The sequence below is a fragment of the Amblyraja radiata genome, chromosome 13, assembly GCF_010909765.2.
Source record: "Amblyraja radiata isolate CabotCenter1 chromosome 13, sAmbRad1.1.pri, whole genome shotgun sequence".
NCBI lineage: Eukaryota > Metazoa > Chordata > Chondrichthyes > Rajiformes > Rajidae > Amblyraja > Amblyraja radiata.
Window position 1 is genome coordinate 24,807,943 of NC_045968.1, and position 21,994 is coordinate 24,829,936.

Here is a 21,994-nt window from a genome sequence, read left to right on the forward strand (position 1 = left end):
CACTTATTTGGTGACTTTGACCCCTGGATCTATTCACCCAGGCAAGGAAACATTAACTCTTCATCTATTCTACCAAGCCACTTAAGGATTGAATAGATTTCAATAAGATCTCCCCTCATTCTTCTGAGCGTCAGAGAGTATAGGGCAGTATGCTTTACTTCTCCCCACATAATAAAACAGCCACTCCAGCAATCATTCTGTGAACCTCACTGCACTCCTTCATCACAAATATCTTGAGGTAGGGAGAGCATAAATGAACACAATAGTCCAAGTGTGGTTTCAGGAGGATCTATATAATGGAAGGAATACATTACTCTTGTACGCAAATTCTCTTGCAACGAAAGCTTCCATTTTATTTGCCTTAGTAATTGTTAGTACTACAATTTTACCCAATGAACTAAAATTATTCATTTAAGTAGCGTACTGTTAACTACTCAGGAACAAATGGGGAAAAGCAGTAAATGCTACTTCGGCTAACCAAATTCACAGCAGAATTTGATAAAACTGATAAGGCAGTGTGGAAGGAGCCTTAGACCAAATCCATCTGCTATTGTATCTGCCAGCAAGCATTTGATGAGAATACAGTATAAGAGATTTATTGTATCCTTTCCAATTTTAGAATGCTCGATGAAGGAATATAGAAAAAGCATCGATGAACTTTGAACCCTTGCTTCACCTTCTGAAATACATCTGATTGAACACACGGACACATGGCAGATGATTTCAACAATGTGAAAGGTTGGGTTCTATCATGTTATCCTAACAACTAGATATTATTTAGGGCATTAATGATCTTTGTGCTTCCATCCACAGCTCCAGCATTGCTTTGAAGCCATCTTTAACAAGGCCACTCAGCACCACGCTGCCTGACAGCTGCATTTTGCTGCAATCTATTGTGATGCTGAGTATTCTTGTTATTATTCACTGGCTGCAGTGAATTTATACCTTGCAACAAATCATCTTTGTATTAATATGGATTTTGTAATATTACACACTAAGGGCATTAATATTGTTCTGCATGTCATTTGGACAGTCCAGCTACCAAGAGGCTGAATCTCAGAAAATGAATTTTATTTTAAAAAGAGTAAAGAAACTCACACAATCCATGACAGAAACTTGGTTGTCATCTCTTTGATCAGCAGACCTTTGCTACGAGGAAAGGTTTGCTTCTGAAACTGACTGCCGTGTGGTTTTATGACGCAGAACATTACTGAATCTTTCATTTTTGAACTGTTTTGAGACTTGCTTCTATCTAAATAACACCCAAGTTCTGAACCTTTTCATACCTCTAGTTTCCCTCTCCCCTGACTCTCAGTCTGAAGAAGGGTCTCGACCGGAATCGTCACTTATTGCTTTTCTCCAGAGATGCTGCCTGGCCCGCTGAGTTAGGCTAGCATTTTATCTATTTTAAGAATAACACTTCCTTATTGTATCATATCCACAACCGTTATTCATATTGACTTCAATTTGCACAGAAGAAACACAACTGGGATGATTTAGTCTCATTTGGTGGACTAATTAAACTCCACGCAAAAACAAAAGTAAGCTAATGACATGGGGAGACAAACGAGAAAGTGCAGCTCTTCCTGTTCCGTGTGTGTGCGTGTGTTGGTCACTGATAAGAAGCAAGCCTTGAACAGGAAATCCGTTAAAGGCCAACATTCAACCAACTCTGAAATCTTAAAGCGCAGCTATAGTTAGCGGAAAAAAGAAGACGGTAGTTGTATGTAACATGGCAGACATAGTAGAAAACAGTACAGACCAGGCCCCCAGCCACCAAGCCCAGAGTGTGGAGCAGCTGATCCAGAGTTCGACCGATGGGCAGGTGACATTTGACGACAGTGGACTCTCTGCTGTCTTACAGAGTGGCTTGGAGAACCTGAGACTGGAGAGGTCCTTGACAGATGTTGTGCTGTCCGTGGATGGCAGGGAGTTCTCCTGTCACAGGGTAGTCCTGGCTGCTGCTAGCAGCTACTTCAGGTAAGCAAAGAATAGCCAAGGCTTTCTTTATTCTTGTGGCCGGCATGCTTGATAATTTCATTTCCAACGCCATTGCAATCTTAAGAGGAATCTTGCTCTGCAACTTACTAGGTAAAGGTTTTTGTCATGCCCTCTTACTTTAAGAAGCTGATGAAAACCTTTAACTTTAATCAAGCTTGTGCTTACTTGGCCTGGTATTGCATATGTAACCCATTGTTAAATTTGTGCCCATAAAGTACCTTGGGATGTTTTTGTTATGTCGAAAGTGTTACATAAATGGAAATTGTTGATCATTTTAATTGTCCTCCTCCAAGAGAGATTTGTTTTTGAGTTGTATATTGTATACCTAAACAAAGAGACAAATAAATATTTAATAACTACCTTTCAATTAATTACTGTTCACTTTGCAGATGCTAAAATTGCCGACCTTTGATAAATCAGGTTTGTGTCAGCTGATTTACCCTGTGGTTTCTTTCCTCTTACATGCAATGACTGTCGATTTGCAACCATTATGTCAACAGAATGGGGAAATGCAAGAAGGGAGGTGTATTACGAAACTGTGCCAAGATGCTGTTTACTATTGCAAAGAGCCCCGAGAAAAATAAGAATACTAACAAAAAAATGTTGATCCCATTTTATTTGATCGCGGTTAGTTTTTAACTAGCCCAAAAAAAGGCCTCCTATGAAGCAGGTTATTTCAAATGAATAACAACTTGCAATAATGCAGCATTCCTTTGACATGATGAAAACATTCTAAGGTACTTCACAGGCTCAACTTTAACAAAGAGCCCCCCAAAACAATATTAATCTTAGAGTGGAATCTTAGTGGAATCTTAGAAAACCTTTTCATAGAAGATTTATGGCTAGTTGGTCCATCTTGCTTGGCTTAGGTAAAGGGAGCCATGTAACCTAGTCTTACCCTCCAGCCCAAGTATGAATCAGCATATTCCTTATCAGATTCAACATTTGCAATTGATAAGGAAAAGTACATAACATGTTTTATGTTATCCAAAGTTTCAAACCAATTGATTTTAGCAGTGTGTAAGAACTGTTATGTAAGTAATCTCAGTAGTCAATTTGCATGCAGCAAGTTCACAAAGATAGCTGACAGATGACGACCAGCTAATTCACTAATTCAGGCAGATAATGTTTAGCTTGTGTGACGCAGGCATCTCTTCATTTCCAGGCAAGTCATAGAACAGAGAGTTGCTTTAGTTTCACCAGTGGTGGATTGTAATACAAAGTTAAAATGGTCTTCCAGAGGAAAAAGGATATATCAGAATCAGAATCAGATTTTATTCGCCAATTATGTTTTGCAACATACGAGGAATTTCACTGGCCAGGTCAGTCATACAATTAAAAGCAACAGATTCAAAAACATCTTTAACATGAACATCCACCACAGTGACTCCTACACATTCCTCACTGTGATGGAAGGCGAAATAAAGTTCAAGTCTCTTCCTTTGTTCTTCCTTGGTCGTGGGCCTCGAGCCTCCGTTGATGGGATGGTCTTAACTCCCATAGCCGGCGGTGTTCGGGCCCTCCGCGTCGAGGTGTTCAGCTCCTGCATCGGGGGGTTATCAGCCCCCCCCGCGCCGGGCGATCGAACCTCGTGTCGGGGCTGGACGAACCTTCTGCGGCGTTGGAGCTCCTGACTTGCCTCTCCCGAGACTGCGAGCCCTTGTTGGTAAGTCCACGGTGGTCGCGGTGGGAGCGATCCCAGGCAAGGGATCCGCTCCGATGGTGTCCGCGCCCCGCGGTGGGGCTCACGACAGTCCGAGGAGACTCACAGCTCCAGCGTTGGTAGGCCGCAGAGCCCGGAGAATGTGATCCGAAAAATGATCACATCTCCGGGAAGGTAAGAGCTGAAAAAAAAGTTTCCCCCGATCCCCTCACCCCGCCCCCCACATTAAATAAACTGAAGAACATAAAAACAAATTTTAAATGGACACTAAAAATAACAAAAAGTTGAAAAAACGAACAGACTGCAGGCAGGGCTGGCCATCTCCCCGGCGCCCCTGGTGGTATATATTGCCCCTACTCCAGGAGAATATCCTTGGACCACTAAGGTAATGAACCAAGGATAACCGACCAGTAATGTTAATGTCCACTGAGCTTCACAGCCGTGCATCTCTTAAAAGTTGTCTTTACTCCTTCTCCCCCCTTCTCCCGCTTTCTCTCCCCTCTCCCCCCTTTTAAAGGACTTACGTGACCCTTCCCGTACACTGTGCTTTCACCGTCTTAATTACAGCACCAACCTTCCTGTATGTGTCTGTTTTACATTGGCTTTGCACCGTGTGAATTTCACTCAGTCAGCGCTCCCCCCGCTTGCCCTTTCCCCCGCCTGCATAACTGGCTGGTGAGAGAAGCGGTGTGTGTGTGTGTGTGTGTGTGTGTGTGTGTGTGTGTGTGTGTGTGTGTGTGTGTGTGTGTGTGTGTGTGTGTGTGTGTGTGTGTGTGTGTGTGTGTTCCACTCTGACAGTCGCCGTTCCAGTTGCCAGTTTTTCAGGCGACTGCCGGCAACTTGACTGTCCCCGCAAGTCGTCTAAAAAATCGCCTAAGTGGGACAGGCCCATGAGTGAAACATAAATTGCTGGAGTAACTCAAGGAATTGGGTAGCATCTGTGGAGGGACTGGACAAATGGTGTTTCAGTTTGGGATCTTTCTTGACCTTGACCTTGACCTTGTGGTCTATTGACCTTGTGCATTTTTGAGGTTTCTGATATAAACTCACTGTGGTCGATCTTAATCCTTTTGTCCTGAAAGGAGTAAAATTCAGATTCAATTTTTTATTGTCATTGCACTTTTCAGTGCAACGAAATGGTTTAGCCTGCAGTCATAACATAGAATAAATAACAAAACACACACTCAACACAGTTTAACATCCACCACAGTGAGTCCACCAGGCACCTCCTCACTGTGATGGAAGGCAAAAAGTCCCAAAGTCCTTGTCTCTTCCCCCCTTGCTCTCCCTCTGCGCTGAGGCGATCCAGGCCTCCGATGTCGTGACCCCGCCGGGTGATGGTAAGCAAGTCCCGCGTCTGAATCCGAGCTCCGCGAACGGGCCGGTTCAAACTCTGGGCGGTCAAAGCTGCCGCATTCCAGTCCAGCTGTTGTTGCCGGAGCTCCGGAAAAACAGGTCACCAACCTGTGACCCGCGAGCTCCCGACGATGTCGTCCACTGGCCCGTGGCCGAGCATCCGAGGCTCCGGTCGGGTCGGAAGTCGGGTCGCAACACCACCAGAGCCCCGAAGTCGGCCAGCCTTGCGTTGGTAAGTCCTGGCTGGCTCTGCCACTGGAGCCTCGAGGTTGGTCCCAGTTGGAGGCCGCCAGCTCCGCGATAGGCCTCAGCGCAGACGGAGACGGGGGATAGGATACGGCAAGAAAGGTCGCATCCCCCCCCCCCCGAAGGAAGAGTTAAAAAACATGTTTCTCTCACCCCCCCCCCCCCCCACACATACACAGCTAAAATAAACCAAAATAAATTGTAACAACGGGACAAAAGAAAAGAAAAAAAAAGACAAACGGACTGCAGGCGAGCCGCAGCTGCAAGGCAGCGCCGCCCGTAGATTTTAGTGGGTAACCGGGTTTCTTCAGCAATTCAAATAAACCACTCATGTTCACGTAATCAAAAGGTCTGGTGAGATTGATAAAAGCAATTTATTGCTTGACACATTTATTGCTTGCCACATTTCTCTTAAAAACGGCCAAATTGAGGAGTTCATATCATTTGTGGATCTTCTGTTTCTAAAACCACTCTGGGGTTCAGGATAAATTCTTTGATAAATTCTTAGACCTGGCCAGAGCAAAACAGGTGAAGAATTCCTTTCCCCTCACGCTTCTCCCCAATACTGATCAGGGAAATTGCTACAATTATTATGGCCACCCGTGTTCTTATACAATGTTACAAGCTTTCCATCTGGCAATCCCCTTGCAGAGGGATCTGGGAGTATGATTAAATAATTCCCTGGTAAGGTAGTGGAGATGGCTTTTGGCATATTGGCCTTCATCAGTCATGGAATTGAGTATAAATTAGAATAATTGTTCATAGATTCTGTTTATTTTATTTATTTCCCAATGACCCATTAACCAAATGACCCAGAGTCATATAATACAGAAAAAGCCCCTTCGGCCCACTTGTTCATGCTGACCAAGATACCCCAGCTAGACTAGTCTAATTTGCTGCATTTGGCCTATATCCCTCAAAACCGTTCCTATCTGTCCACAATGTCTATTAAATGTTGTTATTGTACTGGCATTAACTACTTCTCTGGCAGCTTGTTCCATATACCCACCACTCTATGAAAATGTTTCCCTCAGGTTCCTATTAAATCATTCCCCTCTCACCTTAAACCTATGACCTCTTGTACAACTGTAACATAGCATCCTAACTTCTATATTCAATTTCCTGACTGATGAGAGGATAGGGTAGACAATCAGAACTTATTTTTCCCAGGGTGGAAATATCAAAGACTAGACAGCAAGGGGCAACATTTAATGGAGATGTGCAAGGCAAGTTTTGTTACACATAGAGTGGTGGGTGCCTGGAACACATGCTGGCTGATAGGGTTATGGTGAAGGCAGCTAAGATATTAACATTCAAGAAGCTTTTAGATATGCACATGAATGAGCAGGAAATGGAGAGATATGGACCACATGCAGGCAGAAGAGATTGGTTTACCTTGCATCATGTTCAGCACAGACATTATAGCTCAAAGGGCCTGCACCTGTGCTGTGCCGTTCTATGTTCTAAAGTTAAATCTGAAACAAAATCAGCCTTTGGAAGATCTCACCCTAACCAGCCATCCCAGATCTACACAATTGCATCAAAAATTAGGTGTTAAATTATATGTAAACCTTTATGCCATCGGGACAGGAGTTTAGTAATAAAGACGTCTTGCTATAAATATACTGTTTTGGTGAGTTGGAGCACAGTGTGCAGTATTTGTCATCTTATCTGGAAGAATACAAGTCCACACCGACCAACGATCACCTGTACCCCAGTTCTATGTTATCCCAGTTTGCATCCAACACACTAGGAGCAGTTTAGAGAAACCATTTAACCCATAAACTGAAACATGGGAGGAAACCAGAGTACTCAATGAAAACCCACATACAGACAGCACCTGTATACAGGATCGAACCAGGGTCTCTGGCACTATACCGCAACAACACTACCACTGCACCTGGTGCTGCAACTTGCTGTGTCCATACTTTCTGGGTTAAATATTCAACGATTCATAGGAAATCAGATTATCAGGAAATTAGAATAAGATACAATAGCAGAATTGTGAAGAAGGAGACTTCAGAGGAAACAAAGAGTTAGTGCCTATGGGTGCTTGGTGATTAGTGTGGAAGACTGAAAGGCCTTTTTTTGTGATGTGTGGCTTCACAAGATTATGGGAGAAAAATGAAACAATAACAGTAGCACAACTTATAATGAAATCTGCACCACCACATACTTGCCTCTGAGTGTTGCACTGTCAATGAAAGGAAATACAGAACTGGCAGAGAAAAAAAAATGTTGGTGAATCTTATGAGAGATCTCCCTTTTCTCACAGGGCAATGTTTTGTAATGATCTTAAAGAAAAACATGAAGAAAAGATAACGATTAAAGGAGTCGATGCCAGCACCATGGAGACCTTACTGGATTATACTTACACCAGCAAAGTCTTCATCACCAAACAGAATGTCCAAAGAATTTTAGAAGCTGCCAGTCTATTTCAGGTGAGCAAAGTTGCAGCAGTCGCGATTTTTGTTTATTTTGCTGCCATTCCTTAGGGACAGATGTGTTTTTGCCCAAAAGTGGTCATGATCCAAACTTTTGCTACATTTCTTTGTACTCTTCCTGCAAAATTGAGCTATTACCTTGTCCTGAGACCCTTTTTTTTCATAGCTGCACAGCATGGAAACAGGCCATTCAGCCCACTATATCCTTACTGACCATCAAGCACAGATTTACATTTATTCCATTTAATTGCCCACACATTCTCATCAACTTACTCCAAAATGTGCCAATAACCCAAACACTAGGGGGCCATCTGTAATGGCCAAGTCACCCACCTACATGCACACTTTTGGGATGTGAGATAAAAAAAAGCAGAAGAAATCCACAGTCTTGGGAAGAACAGAGAACAGACGGAGCTCAGTCCATCACAGATACTGACCTCCCCACTATTGAAGAGATCTAGAGGAGGCACTGCCTCAAAAAGGCAGCCAAGAGATTCAAGAGCGAGATTCAAGAGACATTCAAGATTCAAGACATTTATTGTCACATGTACCAATTGGTGCAGTGAAGTTTGGGGTCACCATACAGCCATACGAATAAAAAAGAACACAGAACATAATAGTCTTTAACATAAACATCCCCACACAGCGGAATCAAAGTTTCCCATTGTGAGGGAAGGCCCAAAGTTCAGTCATCCTCCTCTTTGATGTTCTTTGATGTCCACTCGTGGTCATTAAAGTCCCACATCACCCCAGCCACGTTCTCATTTTGTTCCTACCATTGGCAAGAAAGTACAGGAGCCTAAAAATGGTGACCACCAATTTCAAGAATAGTAACGACCATCACTTTCATGAACACCACATAACACTGCACTTCACCTCAGCAACTTCTATGGACTGTCTTTGGTTGCACTGTGGACTTTGTTTTTTTGTACTATTATTAAAGTTATTCATTTATTGACTGCTAGGCTGCTGCAGGTAAGAATATCATTGTTCCATTGTCAGTACATACGACAATCAAACACTCTTGACACTCTCTCTTAATTCTCTCAAAACATGAAAACATTTAGACAGCGTTGAAGATCAGTCCTAAACTTGGGCCATTGGACCCAAGCCACTGCAGCTCCACTAGCTGCACTATTGGGCTGCCCAATGCCATGGTACACTGGATCACTCTCCATAAAAGCAGATTATATAGCCTCAGTTAAATTCACTAGCCACTGTATCTGGTATCAGATATCTGGCTCCCTTCTATTTAGCTTTCATCCTTGGCAAAGTCTGACCATGAGCTTGCACCCTTTTCCTGTCGTCTTCAAAACCAACATAATTTTATCTACTCATTTTTATTTGGCTCATTCATACCATTCAATTTTCCTCTGCAATCACTGGTTTATGGTTGCAGCTGTTGCAGTTCATGGTAACAATCAACTTAAAACATGGATAAAAATCTACCAATGGTATAAAAATCATGAGCTCTGAATCAACCACCTGGGAGAATTCTGCTGGCCAAAATAACCTTTTAAAATAGCAGGACATGCCAGACCTAACTATACGGGCTATAAGTCAGGCTGTTTGATTTTAATTGTTGAGGGGTGTTCATGCAGAGCAGTGGCTGATTACTATCTGCATGCAATGCAATGGGCAGAGGTAAATAGGAGGAGAGATCAATGGCTGTGGAAGGTCTAACCCTGTTGCTCTTCACAAGTAACTGGAGGAGACATGGTGTGGACATACTGTTAATCCTCCCTATTTGCAACCTATTCCCCTTGCGGACAATGGCTTCAGATTGATCAGGAAATAGCTTTTGTTTGCACCTGATTGTAACCAGTTTGTGGAACTACTGATTCAAACGGAATTATTTGCATCAAACCGTAAATAGTGCATTGTTGTTTCCGAACGAGGTACCACAAAACACGTCACATCAAATGGAATCATAAATATCTCAGCTTCCACTCCATGTACTTGTCATCACTTGATTTGATATGAAACTGTTCCACAGCCTTCTTCTGCTTCACACTTCCCTAAAGTTAGCAGGTTCTCCACTGATGAGACAAGTGTTTAGATCCCTTACTCTCTTGGGAAGTGAACTTGTTTGTTACTTTTTAGTTGTTTGTTCTTTGCAGCTGGTATCTCTGAAGGTTTCAAGACGCACACATCCTGATGAGTCAGTCAACAGGAGGATGATGTGGTTTTCACATCGGTAAATCTTGCTGCATCTGCAGTAACTTTCTCAACTTGAAGTCTGCAATGATCTTTTGTAGAGAATCGCGTTATTTGGCCTAGCTATTTTACATTCTAAAGAAGTTCCCTCTGCTCTAACATTCTCCCATCCATTACTCCATGTGTACCTATTTTCTTCTTTCCTTCACCCTTAATTATAAAATGCACCCGCTTCATCCACCTCACGATCACTAAGATGTACATTTTACTCACTCTCTCTTACTTGCTATCATTTTTATATGTGCTCTTAAACATAATTCATTCAGTTTGTCCGTATCCAACAGCTCAGTTTAGTTTATTATCATGTGTACTGAGGTACAGTGAAAAGCCTTTGTTGATTGCTAACCAGTCAGCAGAAAGACAATACATGATTAGAATCAATCCATTTACTGTGTATAGATACATGGTAAGGGAATAACGTTTAGTGATCATGGTTAAATTGAGAAGTGTTGCTAAAGGAATAGAGATTTAAGAGTATGGAGCTATTGTAATATGAATTTGTATATCTGCTTTTGTGGCTAGCACGCATATAGTCACAGGGCTGCCAACATGGGGTGAGAGTTGGTAGTGAGAAATTGCGAGAGACCAAGCCCGAGGGAGTGTAGCGACTGAGGGGGTGGGGGGGGAGGAGGGGGGGGGGGGGGGGGGGTGGGAGGAGGGGGGGGGGGGGTGGGAGGAGGGGGGGTTGGGGTGGGAGGAGGTGGGGTGGGGTGGGGTGGGAGGAGGGGGTGGGAGGTGTCCCCCCTTCCATTGGCACAGAACTTTTGCATTTTTCAGCTTGAAATTATGCAATATGGTGCATACTGTAGCGCGTCTTTTAACTTACACTTGAATGCAATATATATGCTTTCAATTGGATTAGCTATGAATAAGGTTAGACTAAATTACATTCCTAATTACATTCCACAGTAGAGCCCAGACTCTGATCAGCACGTGCAGCACATGAATGATCTTCGTGTATACATGTATGGAAATCAGGTTATAATCAAACACTTGGCTCATGTTGACCAACCTGGGTCTCACTGCACACCTGGTACTACTCCTGGCCCTGACTCCAGTTGCATACCTTATCTCATTCCTGACCCTGAGTCCAGCCTTACACCTGCCCCCCTATTCTACCCTGATCATAGCTGCTTACCTGCTTACGTTTCCAGTGCTGAACACTCCCCTGGTCCCAGCTTTGACTGCACACCTAGTACCATTCCAGACCTTGACTCTGGATGCACACTTGGTCTTGCTCCTAGCCCCTTTGCACTGACAATATATCTGGCCCACACATAAAGCCCCATATCTGACCCCCTGGACTTAACCTATTTCGTTCAAGTCCACAGGTGCTTATCTAATGCAGTAATCCTTTATCGGGCACTTCGCAGACCAAATTATGGATAACAAAATTTGCTACATTCATTGGTTTCTTTGTTATCTAACATGCTAGTTACTTTGTCAAATAAGTCATCAATTGGTTGAACACAATTTCTTATCCATAAAATTATACTCACTCAGCTGTATAAGTATTCTGTTACAATTTTCTTTCATTATCGTAACAAACTGGCCTGAAGTCATTTTCACCCCCAATATTTTCAGTATTTTGCTGTCTTCCTCTCAGCTGGGACTTTTCCGAAATGCGAAGTTCAATAACTATTTATTTAAGCAATATTATTCTATTAAATATGATCTTGAGAGTACATAATATTTTCTGTGGTATTTATAACACAACAATGATAAAAAGATTTTGTGTTCAAGAAGGAACTGCAGATGCTGGAAAATCGAAGGCACACAAAAATGCTGGAGAAACTCAGCGGGTGCAGCAGCATCTATGGAGCGAAGGAAATAGGTGACGTTTCGGGCCGAAACGTCACCTATTTCCTTCGCTCCATAGATGCTGCTGCACCCGCTGAGTTTCTCCAGCATTTTTGTGTACCAATGATAAAAAGATCTTTGTTCTGATTGCACCTATCAACATGCATACATTATTACATTACAGTTAATATGTACCGAGGGCAAATTTTTGTTCCAATGCTCCCCATTCCCAATTACTTTTACATTGAAGTGATTGAAATCCAAGTGAAGTTTAAATGGCATCATAAAGGTAAAATCTCCGGGATGGATGATATTCATTACGTGGTTGGTTGGGGTCAGTATCAGCACAATTATTATATTAAACTTTGAATCTTCCGATGTCCTAGTTCAAGCTAAAACTAAAGACAAATAATAATCTCCTCACACATTCCCCTGCAAGTATCTCTGTCACTCCTTTAAAATATGCCCCTTCTTTGAACAAACTCTTAAATATCGCATGTGAATCAGTTTCCATTTGATTACACTCCTTGAGAATGTTCATCTACGTGTTCAATTAATAAAACAACGAGATTGGGGACATTTCTATTCACCTGTCAAAGGAATTGGGGAGGAGGAGGGGGGGGGGGGGGTTAGAAATAGTCAGTGAGGTAAACAAACATAATAATTGAGTGGCAAATGACAATAGTGCTACCTTCCCAATATTTAACTGAAGGAAATAATGGGTTATCAGGGCTGTATGTTGTGACAGACAGCCTGACACCTTGCATGTCATTTTAATATTACACTTATCCCATCCCCCTGGATATTCCAGATTAATAAATTAAGGTTTTGTCAACTAATTACAAATCAGGCTAATTACAAATCAATAAAATATACCAACTCCGAAACATGAAGAGCTGAGCATTGGGATCCAGACATCACGGACAACTGGCCTCAGTTCCCCGCTCACATCTGGCAGTGCTCTGTCTGAACCAGGGGCCGCGGAGCATTTTTGAAAGTGGGGAGGCTGAGCGATTACTGATCACTGGCCTTGGGGGTATCCATAGAAAATAGGTGCAGGAATAGGCCATCGGCCCTTCGAGCCAGCACTGCCATTCAATATGATCATGGCTATTCATCTAAAATCAGTACCGCTCTCCTGATTTTTCCCAAAATCCCTTGATTTCGTTAGCCCCAAGAACTAAATGTAACTCTCTCTTGAAAACATCCAGTGAATTGGCCTGCACTACCTCCAGGATTCACCGAGCCGCAGCCTGATCCATGCCAGTCACCTGGGCGTATTTGGCTCTCACGGCAGCGGCGCAATGCTTCCAACGCCTCCGATGGCCCGGGACTCTTGCACTGAAGTTGCTCCATGGCCGGAGCTGCAGTGAGTGACTCGCCAGCCCCGCTCCCCGTCCGCATCTGTCCCCGCCACTGCTTTTGCTTTCAACACCCATGGCCCATGCAGTTGATATGAGTTTTTAAATTTTCGTTGATCACAGAATTGCTCACGACAGAGCATGAGAAATTTGTGATCAGCGTGAGAATTTGGCGAAATTCGTGATTCTCACGCGCAATGCATGGGAGTTGGAAGCCCGGCCTCTCTATACCCCTCTCTCCCCCCTCTCTCTTCCCTCTCTCTCCACCCCTCTCTCTCCCTCTCTCTCTTTCTCCCCCTCTCTCCACCTCTCTTTCTCTCCCCTCTCTCTCTCCCTCCCACCTCACTCTCCCCTGTCTCCCCCCCTCTCTCCCCTGTCTCTCTCTCTCCCCCCTCTCGTCCGCTCTCTCTCCTCTCACGCCCCCCCTCTCTCCCCCTCTCTCTCCTCCTAACTCTCTTTCCCCCAACTCTCTCTCCCCCTCTCTCCCTATCTCTCTCTCCCCCTCTCTTTCTTCTCTCTTTCACCCTCTCTCCCCCCCCTCTCTCTCTCCTCTCCCTTCCCCCCTCTCCCTCTCCCCCTCTCTCTCTCTTTCTCCCTCTCTCTCTATCTCCACCTCTCTCTCCCCCTCTCTCTCTCTTGCTCGCTCTCTGTCCACACTCTCCCCGCTCTCTCTCTCTCTCTCTCTCTCTCTCTCTCTCTCTCTCTCTCCTTTCTCTCTCCTCCTCTCACCCCTCTCTCTCCCCCTCTCTCCCCCATTCCTCCATCCCACCTCACTCTCCCACCTGCTCTCTCTCCCCTCTCTCTTTCTCCTGTCTCTAGCTCCTCTTTCTCTTTGCCCCCCCTCACTCTCTCTTTTCCCTGTTTCTCTCTTTCCCCATCTCTCCCTTCCCCATCTCTCCCTCTTCCCCCTCTCTCTTCCCCTCTCTCTCCCATTCGCACCTACCCTCTCTCCTCCCTCTCCACCCCTCTCTCCCCCTCTCTCTTCCCTCTTTCTTCTCTCTCTCCTCTCTCTATTCCTCTTTCCCCCTCTCTTCCCCCTCTCTCTCCCCCTCTCCCTCCCCATCTCTCTCTTCCCCCCTCTCCCACCTCACTCTCCCCTCTCTCCTCTCTCTCCCCCTCCCCTCTCTCCTCTCTCTCCCCTAGCTCTCTCTCCCTCCCCTCTCTCTCTCCCCTCTCTCCCCCCCTCTCCCTCTCCCTCTTCTCTCTCCCCATTCTCTCCCCTCTCTCTCTCTCCCCTGTCTCCTTCCCCTCTCTCTCTCCAGCCTCCCTTTGAGAGTCACTGTCCCTTCAGCACAGAGACTCTCACGGCAGCAGCGCAAGGCTTCCGACACCTCTGATGGCCCGGGATTCTTGCACTGAAGCTGCTCCATGGCCGGAGCTGTAGCGAGCGACTCGCCAGCCCCGCAAACACTCGCCAGCCCGGCAAAAACTCGCCATCCCGCAAACACTCGCCAGCCCCGGCTCCCCGCATCTGTCCCCGCCGCTGCTTCTGCTTCCATCCCTCCCTCAGCCCCGGCTCTCCAACACGCGTGGCCCATGCAGTTTATCAGAGTTTTGAATTTTTCGTTGATCACAGAATTTCTCACGACAGAGCGTGAGATATTTGTGATCAGCGTGATAGCCCTGTCCCACGGTGCGAGTCCACCCACGAGTTATCCCGAGTTAAAGAAAAAATCAAACTCGTGGTTTTCTACGAGATTCCAAGTTTATGTTCATGAGTTTCAACGCGTTCCCACGTGTATGTCTAAGTTTGCCGTTTACTTCTCATTTCTGCGATGTACCAAGTTCCTCTCCCTTGAGCCAACAACGACTACCGACATGTGGAAAAATCATCACATGATAAAAATTATGTCATGCAGTTTTTTTCCCACTCTAAAAAACCTCCCATGTTTAAATTTCTTAGGGTTACGGAATCAAGGGATATGGGGAGAAAGCAGAAACGGGGTATTGATTTTGGATGATCAGCCATGATCATATTGCATGGCAATGCTGGCTTGAAGGGCCGAATGGCCTACTCCTGCACCTATTTGCTATGTGTTTATACCTTTTAAATGTTTTGACATGCGTTTTGAGGATTCCAGCATTTGTCTTTTCCAATATCCCTTTCCCTGTATTTCTCTTGGGCTTCTCCTCTCTTTCCCCCAACTCCTATCTCCTCCATCTGCCAGTCCATCTGAGTGTAGATATGAAGTTCTTCTTGGCTGTCTCTCTGTATGTGTGGACTTTCCATTAAAAGTCATCCATGATCATTATCTCACAATCCTTCAGGTGTTTTTGCCACTCATTTCTCATCGAGTCATGGGTTCATACAACACAGAAACAGGCTCCTCCGCCCACCATGCCCATTCCAACCATAACCTTCCTGGCCGTTATTCGAGTTCTGGCCCATATACTTTGTAAACCTGCCTCCGCCGTGTTCTCAGATTACAACTACAGTACTTACTGGGTTGAGAAAAAAATCATCAGATGCCCTCTATTCTGCCTGCTGCTCACGTTAAATCTACACCCTTTGATGAGTTCAATTAATCTGATTATTGTCTGTCCTCATTCATTTCATTATACGTTCACTCGAGTAGCGTGTGTCACTGCTCCAGGGACCCGGGTTCGATTCTAACCTCCGGTACTATTTTATGGAGTTTCCCCCAAATGCTCCCTTTCGCTCCCCGCAACACTTGCTGTGTTGTATGAACCCATGACTCGATGAGAAATGAATGGCAAAAACACCTGAAGGACTATCACCTTCCCCCAATGTGTCTGTGAGTGGTCAAATGGAGCTCAGGTGGGAAATTGATGTGAATGCAGGCAGAAATGAGTTTGAGGTAAATCAGTGTTTGACGACTGGCTCAGTGGGCCGAAGGGCCTGTTTCCGCCCTTTGGGACATTTACACCAGGAGTGTGCACTGCCATATGCGAAGCTTCGCTATTTGTAAAGGTTTCTTGTCTAATGCACTTTTTTAAACACACTGATTTTTCAATATATAGGCTGACAGTTAGTACATTTCTCACCCCTGTTTATTCATCGCTCGGCAGACTGTATTTCGGGGATCTCGCCTCACACCTGTATCATTGGCCACGTTATCATATCCTACACTGTTTTATCCGTGACTGCGGATGGTAGCGAACGACCCCAAAGGATATTCCCCTTCGTGTTGGCAAAGTTTTGCAATTGCTTTATTTTTCACATAAAGGCGATTTATTTTTAAGAGTTGGTGTGGATCATTTCATTTTCAAACAATATTATTCAAACAAGAGATGGACACAAAAAGCTGGAGTAACTCAGCGAGTCAGACGGCATCTCCGGAGAAAAGGAATAGGCGACGCTTCGGGTCGAGACTCTTTTTTTCAGCGATGCTGCATGACCCGCTGAGCTACTCCAGCTTTTTGTGCCTGTCTTTGGTGTAAACGACCATCTGCAGTTCCTTCCTACATTTATTCAAACGGGAATGCATTCCCACAGGTGTCTCCAGCATCAGGGGATCATTCCTGACACGCAGACTTGACGAACCTTTTTTTACTCACCTTTTTTTTCTCTGTCCAGCTGCCGAGTTAAGAGTACCCACGAGTTAATACGGTAAACTCACGAGTCACTACGGTAAACGCACGAGTCACTACGGTAAACTCACGAGTCACTGCGGTAAACTCACGGGCTACTACGCTAATACAACAAGTTTAAAAGCATCAAAATTTTCCTTCAAGAGTATATTTGACTCGTGGAAATCTTTCAACATGTTGAAAAATTTTCACGAGTTAACACGTTTCCCGAGTACCTGCCATTAGCGTTACGAGTCGCTAAGTTACGTCCACGAGCTCCAACGTTCCCGCTACGTTCATTCTACGTGATTACCATGAGTTTGATTTGTTTTTAACTCGGGATAACTCGTGGGTGGACTCACACCGTGGGACAGGGGTTTGAGAGCGTGAGAATTTGTTCAAATGCATGATTCTCACGCTCAAAGCGTGAGAGTTGGCAGCCCTGTAGTCACATGGTTTGGGCGCCATCTTGGAAGCAGCCAAGCAGCTAGTTTCTTAATCATTTTAATGATTCCTCTCTCTGGTCTCCCTCCAGATGTCTAAAGTGAGTCCTGGGCAGCTCATTCATTCCTGACAGTTGCATTGTCACAAAACAAATAAACTTTTCTGCATTTTTTCCAGGCTTTAAAAAATAATTTAATAGTTTTTTAAGCCAATTGTATTTAATTTTTTCATCTGTTTTGTTCTTGTTTTGCACTTTGCTTAAGCCTTATTCTTTAGACCTAGTTTTATGTTTGTTATTTGTTTGTAGCATCCCATTGTTACTCGATTGTAGCATCTCATTCTTAGGTGTTTTATTCCCTTTTTTACAGGAACATACTGTGTTTATTCTAATCCCATTTACTTTCATTATTGCACTTTATTGAAATGCCTTCCTGCCTCCACATATTTACTACTTTATCTAATTCAGCTTCATCTGTGTTTCCAAGTGGCTGACTTTTTCTCCAAACTTTAACTTATTATATTTCATTCTTAGTCATTACATGTTATGACCACTTCTCCTAGATCCTCCCCCATGTTTTTCATAACTGCTCTTATCTGGGTTATTTCCCAACACTGTGTTCTCTCTTTGACACATTGCCTGTGGTTTCCTGCGAACTCCTTCCCATTTTGAATTGAGGAGTAATATTTGCTACTTTCAAGTCTAATAAAACTCTCCGTGAATCTTGACAATATTGCAAAATTAAAATCAACATATCATCTGTCTGAAGAAAGGTCTCGAACTGAAACGTCACCTTTTCCTTCGCTCCATAGATGCTGCCTCACCCGAAAGCATTTTTATCTACTTTAGATTTTTCCAGCATCTGCAGTTCCTTCTTAAACATCTATCTTACCGGTCATTTTTATAAAGACTCTAAGATGAAGTTCATCAGGGTCCAAAGAGATTGCAACTCTAATAATTTACTCTATAGGACTGCACTGGTGATTGTAGTTTATTTCAATTCTTCCTGCTTTTCAATTGCCGATGTACAATTTTTCCTGAGATGTTATTCGTATCCTGGTAAATTACAGGTAAGTGGCAAAAGAATCAATTGGTGATGTATAGGGAAATAGGGAATGTCATACTGGGGCAAATGGGATAGCTCTTCTGGGAAAGCATTGGCTGAATAGCTTTCTTCTGTTCTTGGGATAAGTGGGTTATGATCTATTTAACAATTAAAAACATTACATCTCCGAAGTCAACATCTCCGATGACCTCTCTTGGACCCACAATACCTCAACTCTGATCAAGAAGGCTCACCAGCGTCTCTTCTTCCTGAGGAGTCTGAAGAAGGTCCATCTGTCTCCTCAAATCCTGGTGAACTTCTACCGCTGCACCATCGAGAGCATCCTTACCAACTGCATCACAGTATGGTATGGCAACTGCTCTGTCTCCGACCGGAAGGCATTGCAGAGGGTGGTGAAAATTGCCCAACGCATCACCGGTTCCTCGCTCCCCTCCATTGAGTCTGTCCAAAGCAAGCGTTGTCTGCGGAGGGCGCTCAGCATCGCCAAGGACTGCTCTCACCCCAACCATGGACTGTTTACCCTCCTACCATCCGGGAGGCGCTACAGGTCTCTCCGTTGCCGAACCAGCAGGTCCAGGAACAGCTTCTTCCCGGCGGCTGTCACTCTACTCAACAACGTACCTCGGTGACTGCCAATCACCCCCCCCCCCCCCCCCCCCCGGACACTTATTATTATTTATTCAAATCATTTGCTATGTCGCTCTTCCAGGGAGATGTTAAATGCTTTTCGTTGTCTCTGTACTGTACACTGACAATGACAATTAAAATTGAATCTGAATCTGAATCTTAGACCAGATGTACACTGTTCCCTAATATCACTGTTTCTTGCGTGATGTGGTTTCCTGTAACATGGTGCAATAGGTTAACTATCCATCAGCTCTCGCCTGCATTTAAACAGCCTGTAGCAACTACAAACTCAAAGACTGAGACTCCTGCCCTCCTTGGTTCCCTTACCTACCTCACTTGCAGTCACACTCCCCTGTTCATGACCATTGATGAAATCAGAGGATTCTATCACACGAGGTGTTGCCATTTCCAGGTCCAAAACAACCATTTCAAACAATTACTGCAGGTGAATTTGCTTAGCAGTCCGGGAGCTCCCATATACTGCAGTCATGACTGCAGACAAGAGCTGCTATCCTTTAATGTGTTGAGTGATTAGGCCAGAAGTCCAGAAAGTGTGGACACATGTGATCCAAGATGTCTTGACAAAATGGTTTTAAGATTGGCTTGGTTATTGGAGGCAAAGTGTAGTGGTGGTGTGTTGTTTCTCCATCCGTAAATCTGTAACTAATGGTGTACCATTAGGGTGGGCGCTCCAACTTTAATGTTCATCTTACATACTAATGACTTGGATGAGAATGCATGTGTCTTGATAAGCAGCTTATGATGACACATAGATTGGTGGATTTGTAGGCAGTGAGAATGTTTGTCGTAGGTACAGAAGGACATACATCATCTGGAAAGTTGGGTGGAGAAGCGGCAAATGGAATTTAATCGAGACAATGAGGTAATATTTTAGTTTAGTTTCAAGATACAGCGTGTAAGTGAGGGGATATCAATCGTGAATGTTTTGGAATTTGTACCCAGGAGTCTTATGTAATATTAGAAACATAGAAATGTAGAAAATGGGTGATGGAATAGGCCATTCGAAACCTCGAGCCTCCATTCAAAACGATCATGGCTGATCATCCAAAATCAGTCCCCCGTCCCTGCTTTCTCCCCATATCCCTTGATTCCGCTAACCCTAAGAGCTGTACCTAACTCTCTCTTGAAGACATCAATATTGATAATAATATTCAACTAAATTCAATTATATTAATTATATGCAATGGATAATATTTTTAGCCTTAGAGGGAATCAAACAATATGAGGAATAGGCAAGTTGGTAGAGGTGAAACAAAGGTCAAATCAGCCATAAATTTATGCATGCTTAACGTATCCCATGACACAATTGTTCCTTGTGCACTTTATTCAGGCTCACACCTGAAGGGTAACAACTTGCAAAGATTGTACGTGTCTGCAGGGTTGAGCCCAGTGAGAAACAGCAGATACAAAATAAATAGACGGGGCAGCTTTAACAGAAGTGGCAGAGGGAGGTGCATTCTTGCAGGTCTGCTGACTGTGTGTCTGTTTGTCCAACAGTTCCTGCGGATGGTGGATGCCTGCGCCAACTTCCTCAGTGAGGCTCTGCACCCGGACAACTGCGTGGGCATCCTGCGGCTGGCCGACACTCATTCCCTGGACCGGCTGAGGAAATCCGTGCAGAACTATATTGTGCAGAACTTCCCCCAAGTGCTGACCCACGAGGAATTCCTCGAGCTGCCGGCGGAGATCCTGTCGGAAATCTTGGGCGCCGACGAGCTCTGCGTCACCGAGGAGGAGCAGGTGTTTGAGACGGTGATGCGCTGGGTGCGTTACCGAGAGGCCGAGAGGAAGGGCCTGCTGTGCCAGGTGCTGAGACATGTCCGCCTGCCCCTCCTGGACCCCTGGTACTTTGTAGAGTGGGTGGAAGGCGATGAACTTGTGTGGAAAAACCCAGACGTGTTCCCTCTGTTGCAAGAAGCCAGGATGTACCATCTGTCAGGCAATGAGGTCGGAACACACAGCACAGATTCGGTCATTCTAACTTGGTTTGCTCAATTTTTCTGCTTTGTACTGGTGGCTGTGGATATTGGAAAAGGAAAGATTTCTATTTATCCAGCAGACTCCGGGATTTCCAAGTCTTTACTGTCACTATGTACCACTGTTGTCGTGCAGGCACTCTGACAGATAGTTTGACCACAGCAAAGTTGCATGAAATCATGTAATGTGTTACAGTTTGACCACAACAAAAGCACATGAAATATTGCAATGCATTATTATATAGAGTCATGGAGGTATACAACACGGAAACAGGCCCCTCGGCTCAACTTGCCGATGCCGACCAAGATGCCCCATCTACAGTAGTCCCACCTGCCAATGTTTGGCCCTTATCCCTCTAAACCTTTCCTATCCATGTATCTGTCCAAATATCTTTTAAATGTTGTTATGGTACTTGTCTCGACTACCTCCTCCAGCAGCTCATTCCACATACCAACTCTGTTCAGCTTCTGGCTGAGGATGAGTATTGGTCAGAAGCCCAAGGCAATTTTCACTGTTCTCCTTACAAGTAATTCAGTGGGATCATTTGCATCCACCTGAGAGAGCAGATAAATGTTTGGTTTAATATCTCACAGGAAAGATGTTACTTGCAATGATGCATCACTCCCACAGTGATTCACTGCACCATCGGCCCCAGTTCTTCATTGGCGATGGTGGGTCGAGCCACAGAAGAATGTGAAGGATTTTTAAATGTTATCGAGCTGGGAACCAGTAGAGGCTAGCAAGAATAGGAATATTGAGTGATGGAGAGCCAAATGAATATTTTGGATGTATAAATTGACAGGGTGAAGGTCGGTGGGGGCGCTGCGAGAGGGCTGCCCTGCCAGCAGCGTGTTCGTTATTTCTACTTTTTTGTTTTTTTTTAGTGCGGCCAAATGTTTGTTTTAGTGTCTCTTGGTGTGTCTTGTGTGGGGGGTGGTGATGGGGGTGGTGTCTCTTTAGTGTCTCTCGGTGTGTCTTGTGTGGGGGGGGATATGGGGGGGAACCGCTTTTGGTCACCTCCTCCACGGAGAGGCGACTTTTTCCATGTCCCCTCTAACAGCATGGATTGGATCGGTCTTTACCGGAGTCAGGCCCCGAGTTTCAGCAGCGGGCACAGCGTGGACTTTTCATCGCGGAGCGGGAGAGCCCTTGCCGGGGTCGCCAGAAGGGAGTGCTCCGATCGCTGGCCTGAGGACTGTTACATACTGAAGCTGCGGTCTGCAGAGCTTCTAGCCGCAAGCG

The 21,994-nt window shown here is 44.7% G+C and overlaps 1 protein-coding gene across 2 annotated transcripts in view; it reads left to right on the forward strand.

The window, feature by feature from the left end:
* Positions 1-1,609: 1,609 nt before the first annotated feature.
* klhl6 (kelch like family member 6) overlaps positions 1,610-21,994 on the forward strand; it is a 31,867-nt gene continuing 11,482 nt past the window's right edge. Inside the window, exons 1-3 of one of the 2 annotated variants that reach the window (XM_033031450.1) lie at positions 1,610-1,980; positions 7,542-7,707; positions 20,273-20,746. In XM_033031450.1, the coding sequence (XP_032887341.1) occupies positions 1,733-1,980; positions 7,542-7,707; positions 20,273-20,746 (888 nt within the window). In that variant the 5' untranslated portion in view covers positions 1,610-1,732. The remainder of the gene's footprint in view (positions 1,981-7,541; positions 7,708-20,272; positions 20,747-21,994) is intronic. The other variant, XM_033031452.1, reaches the window with a different exon arrangement.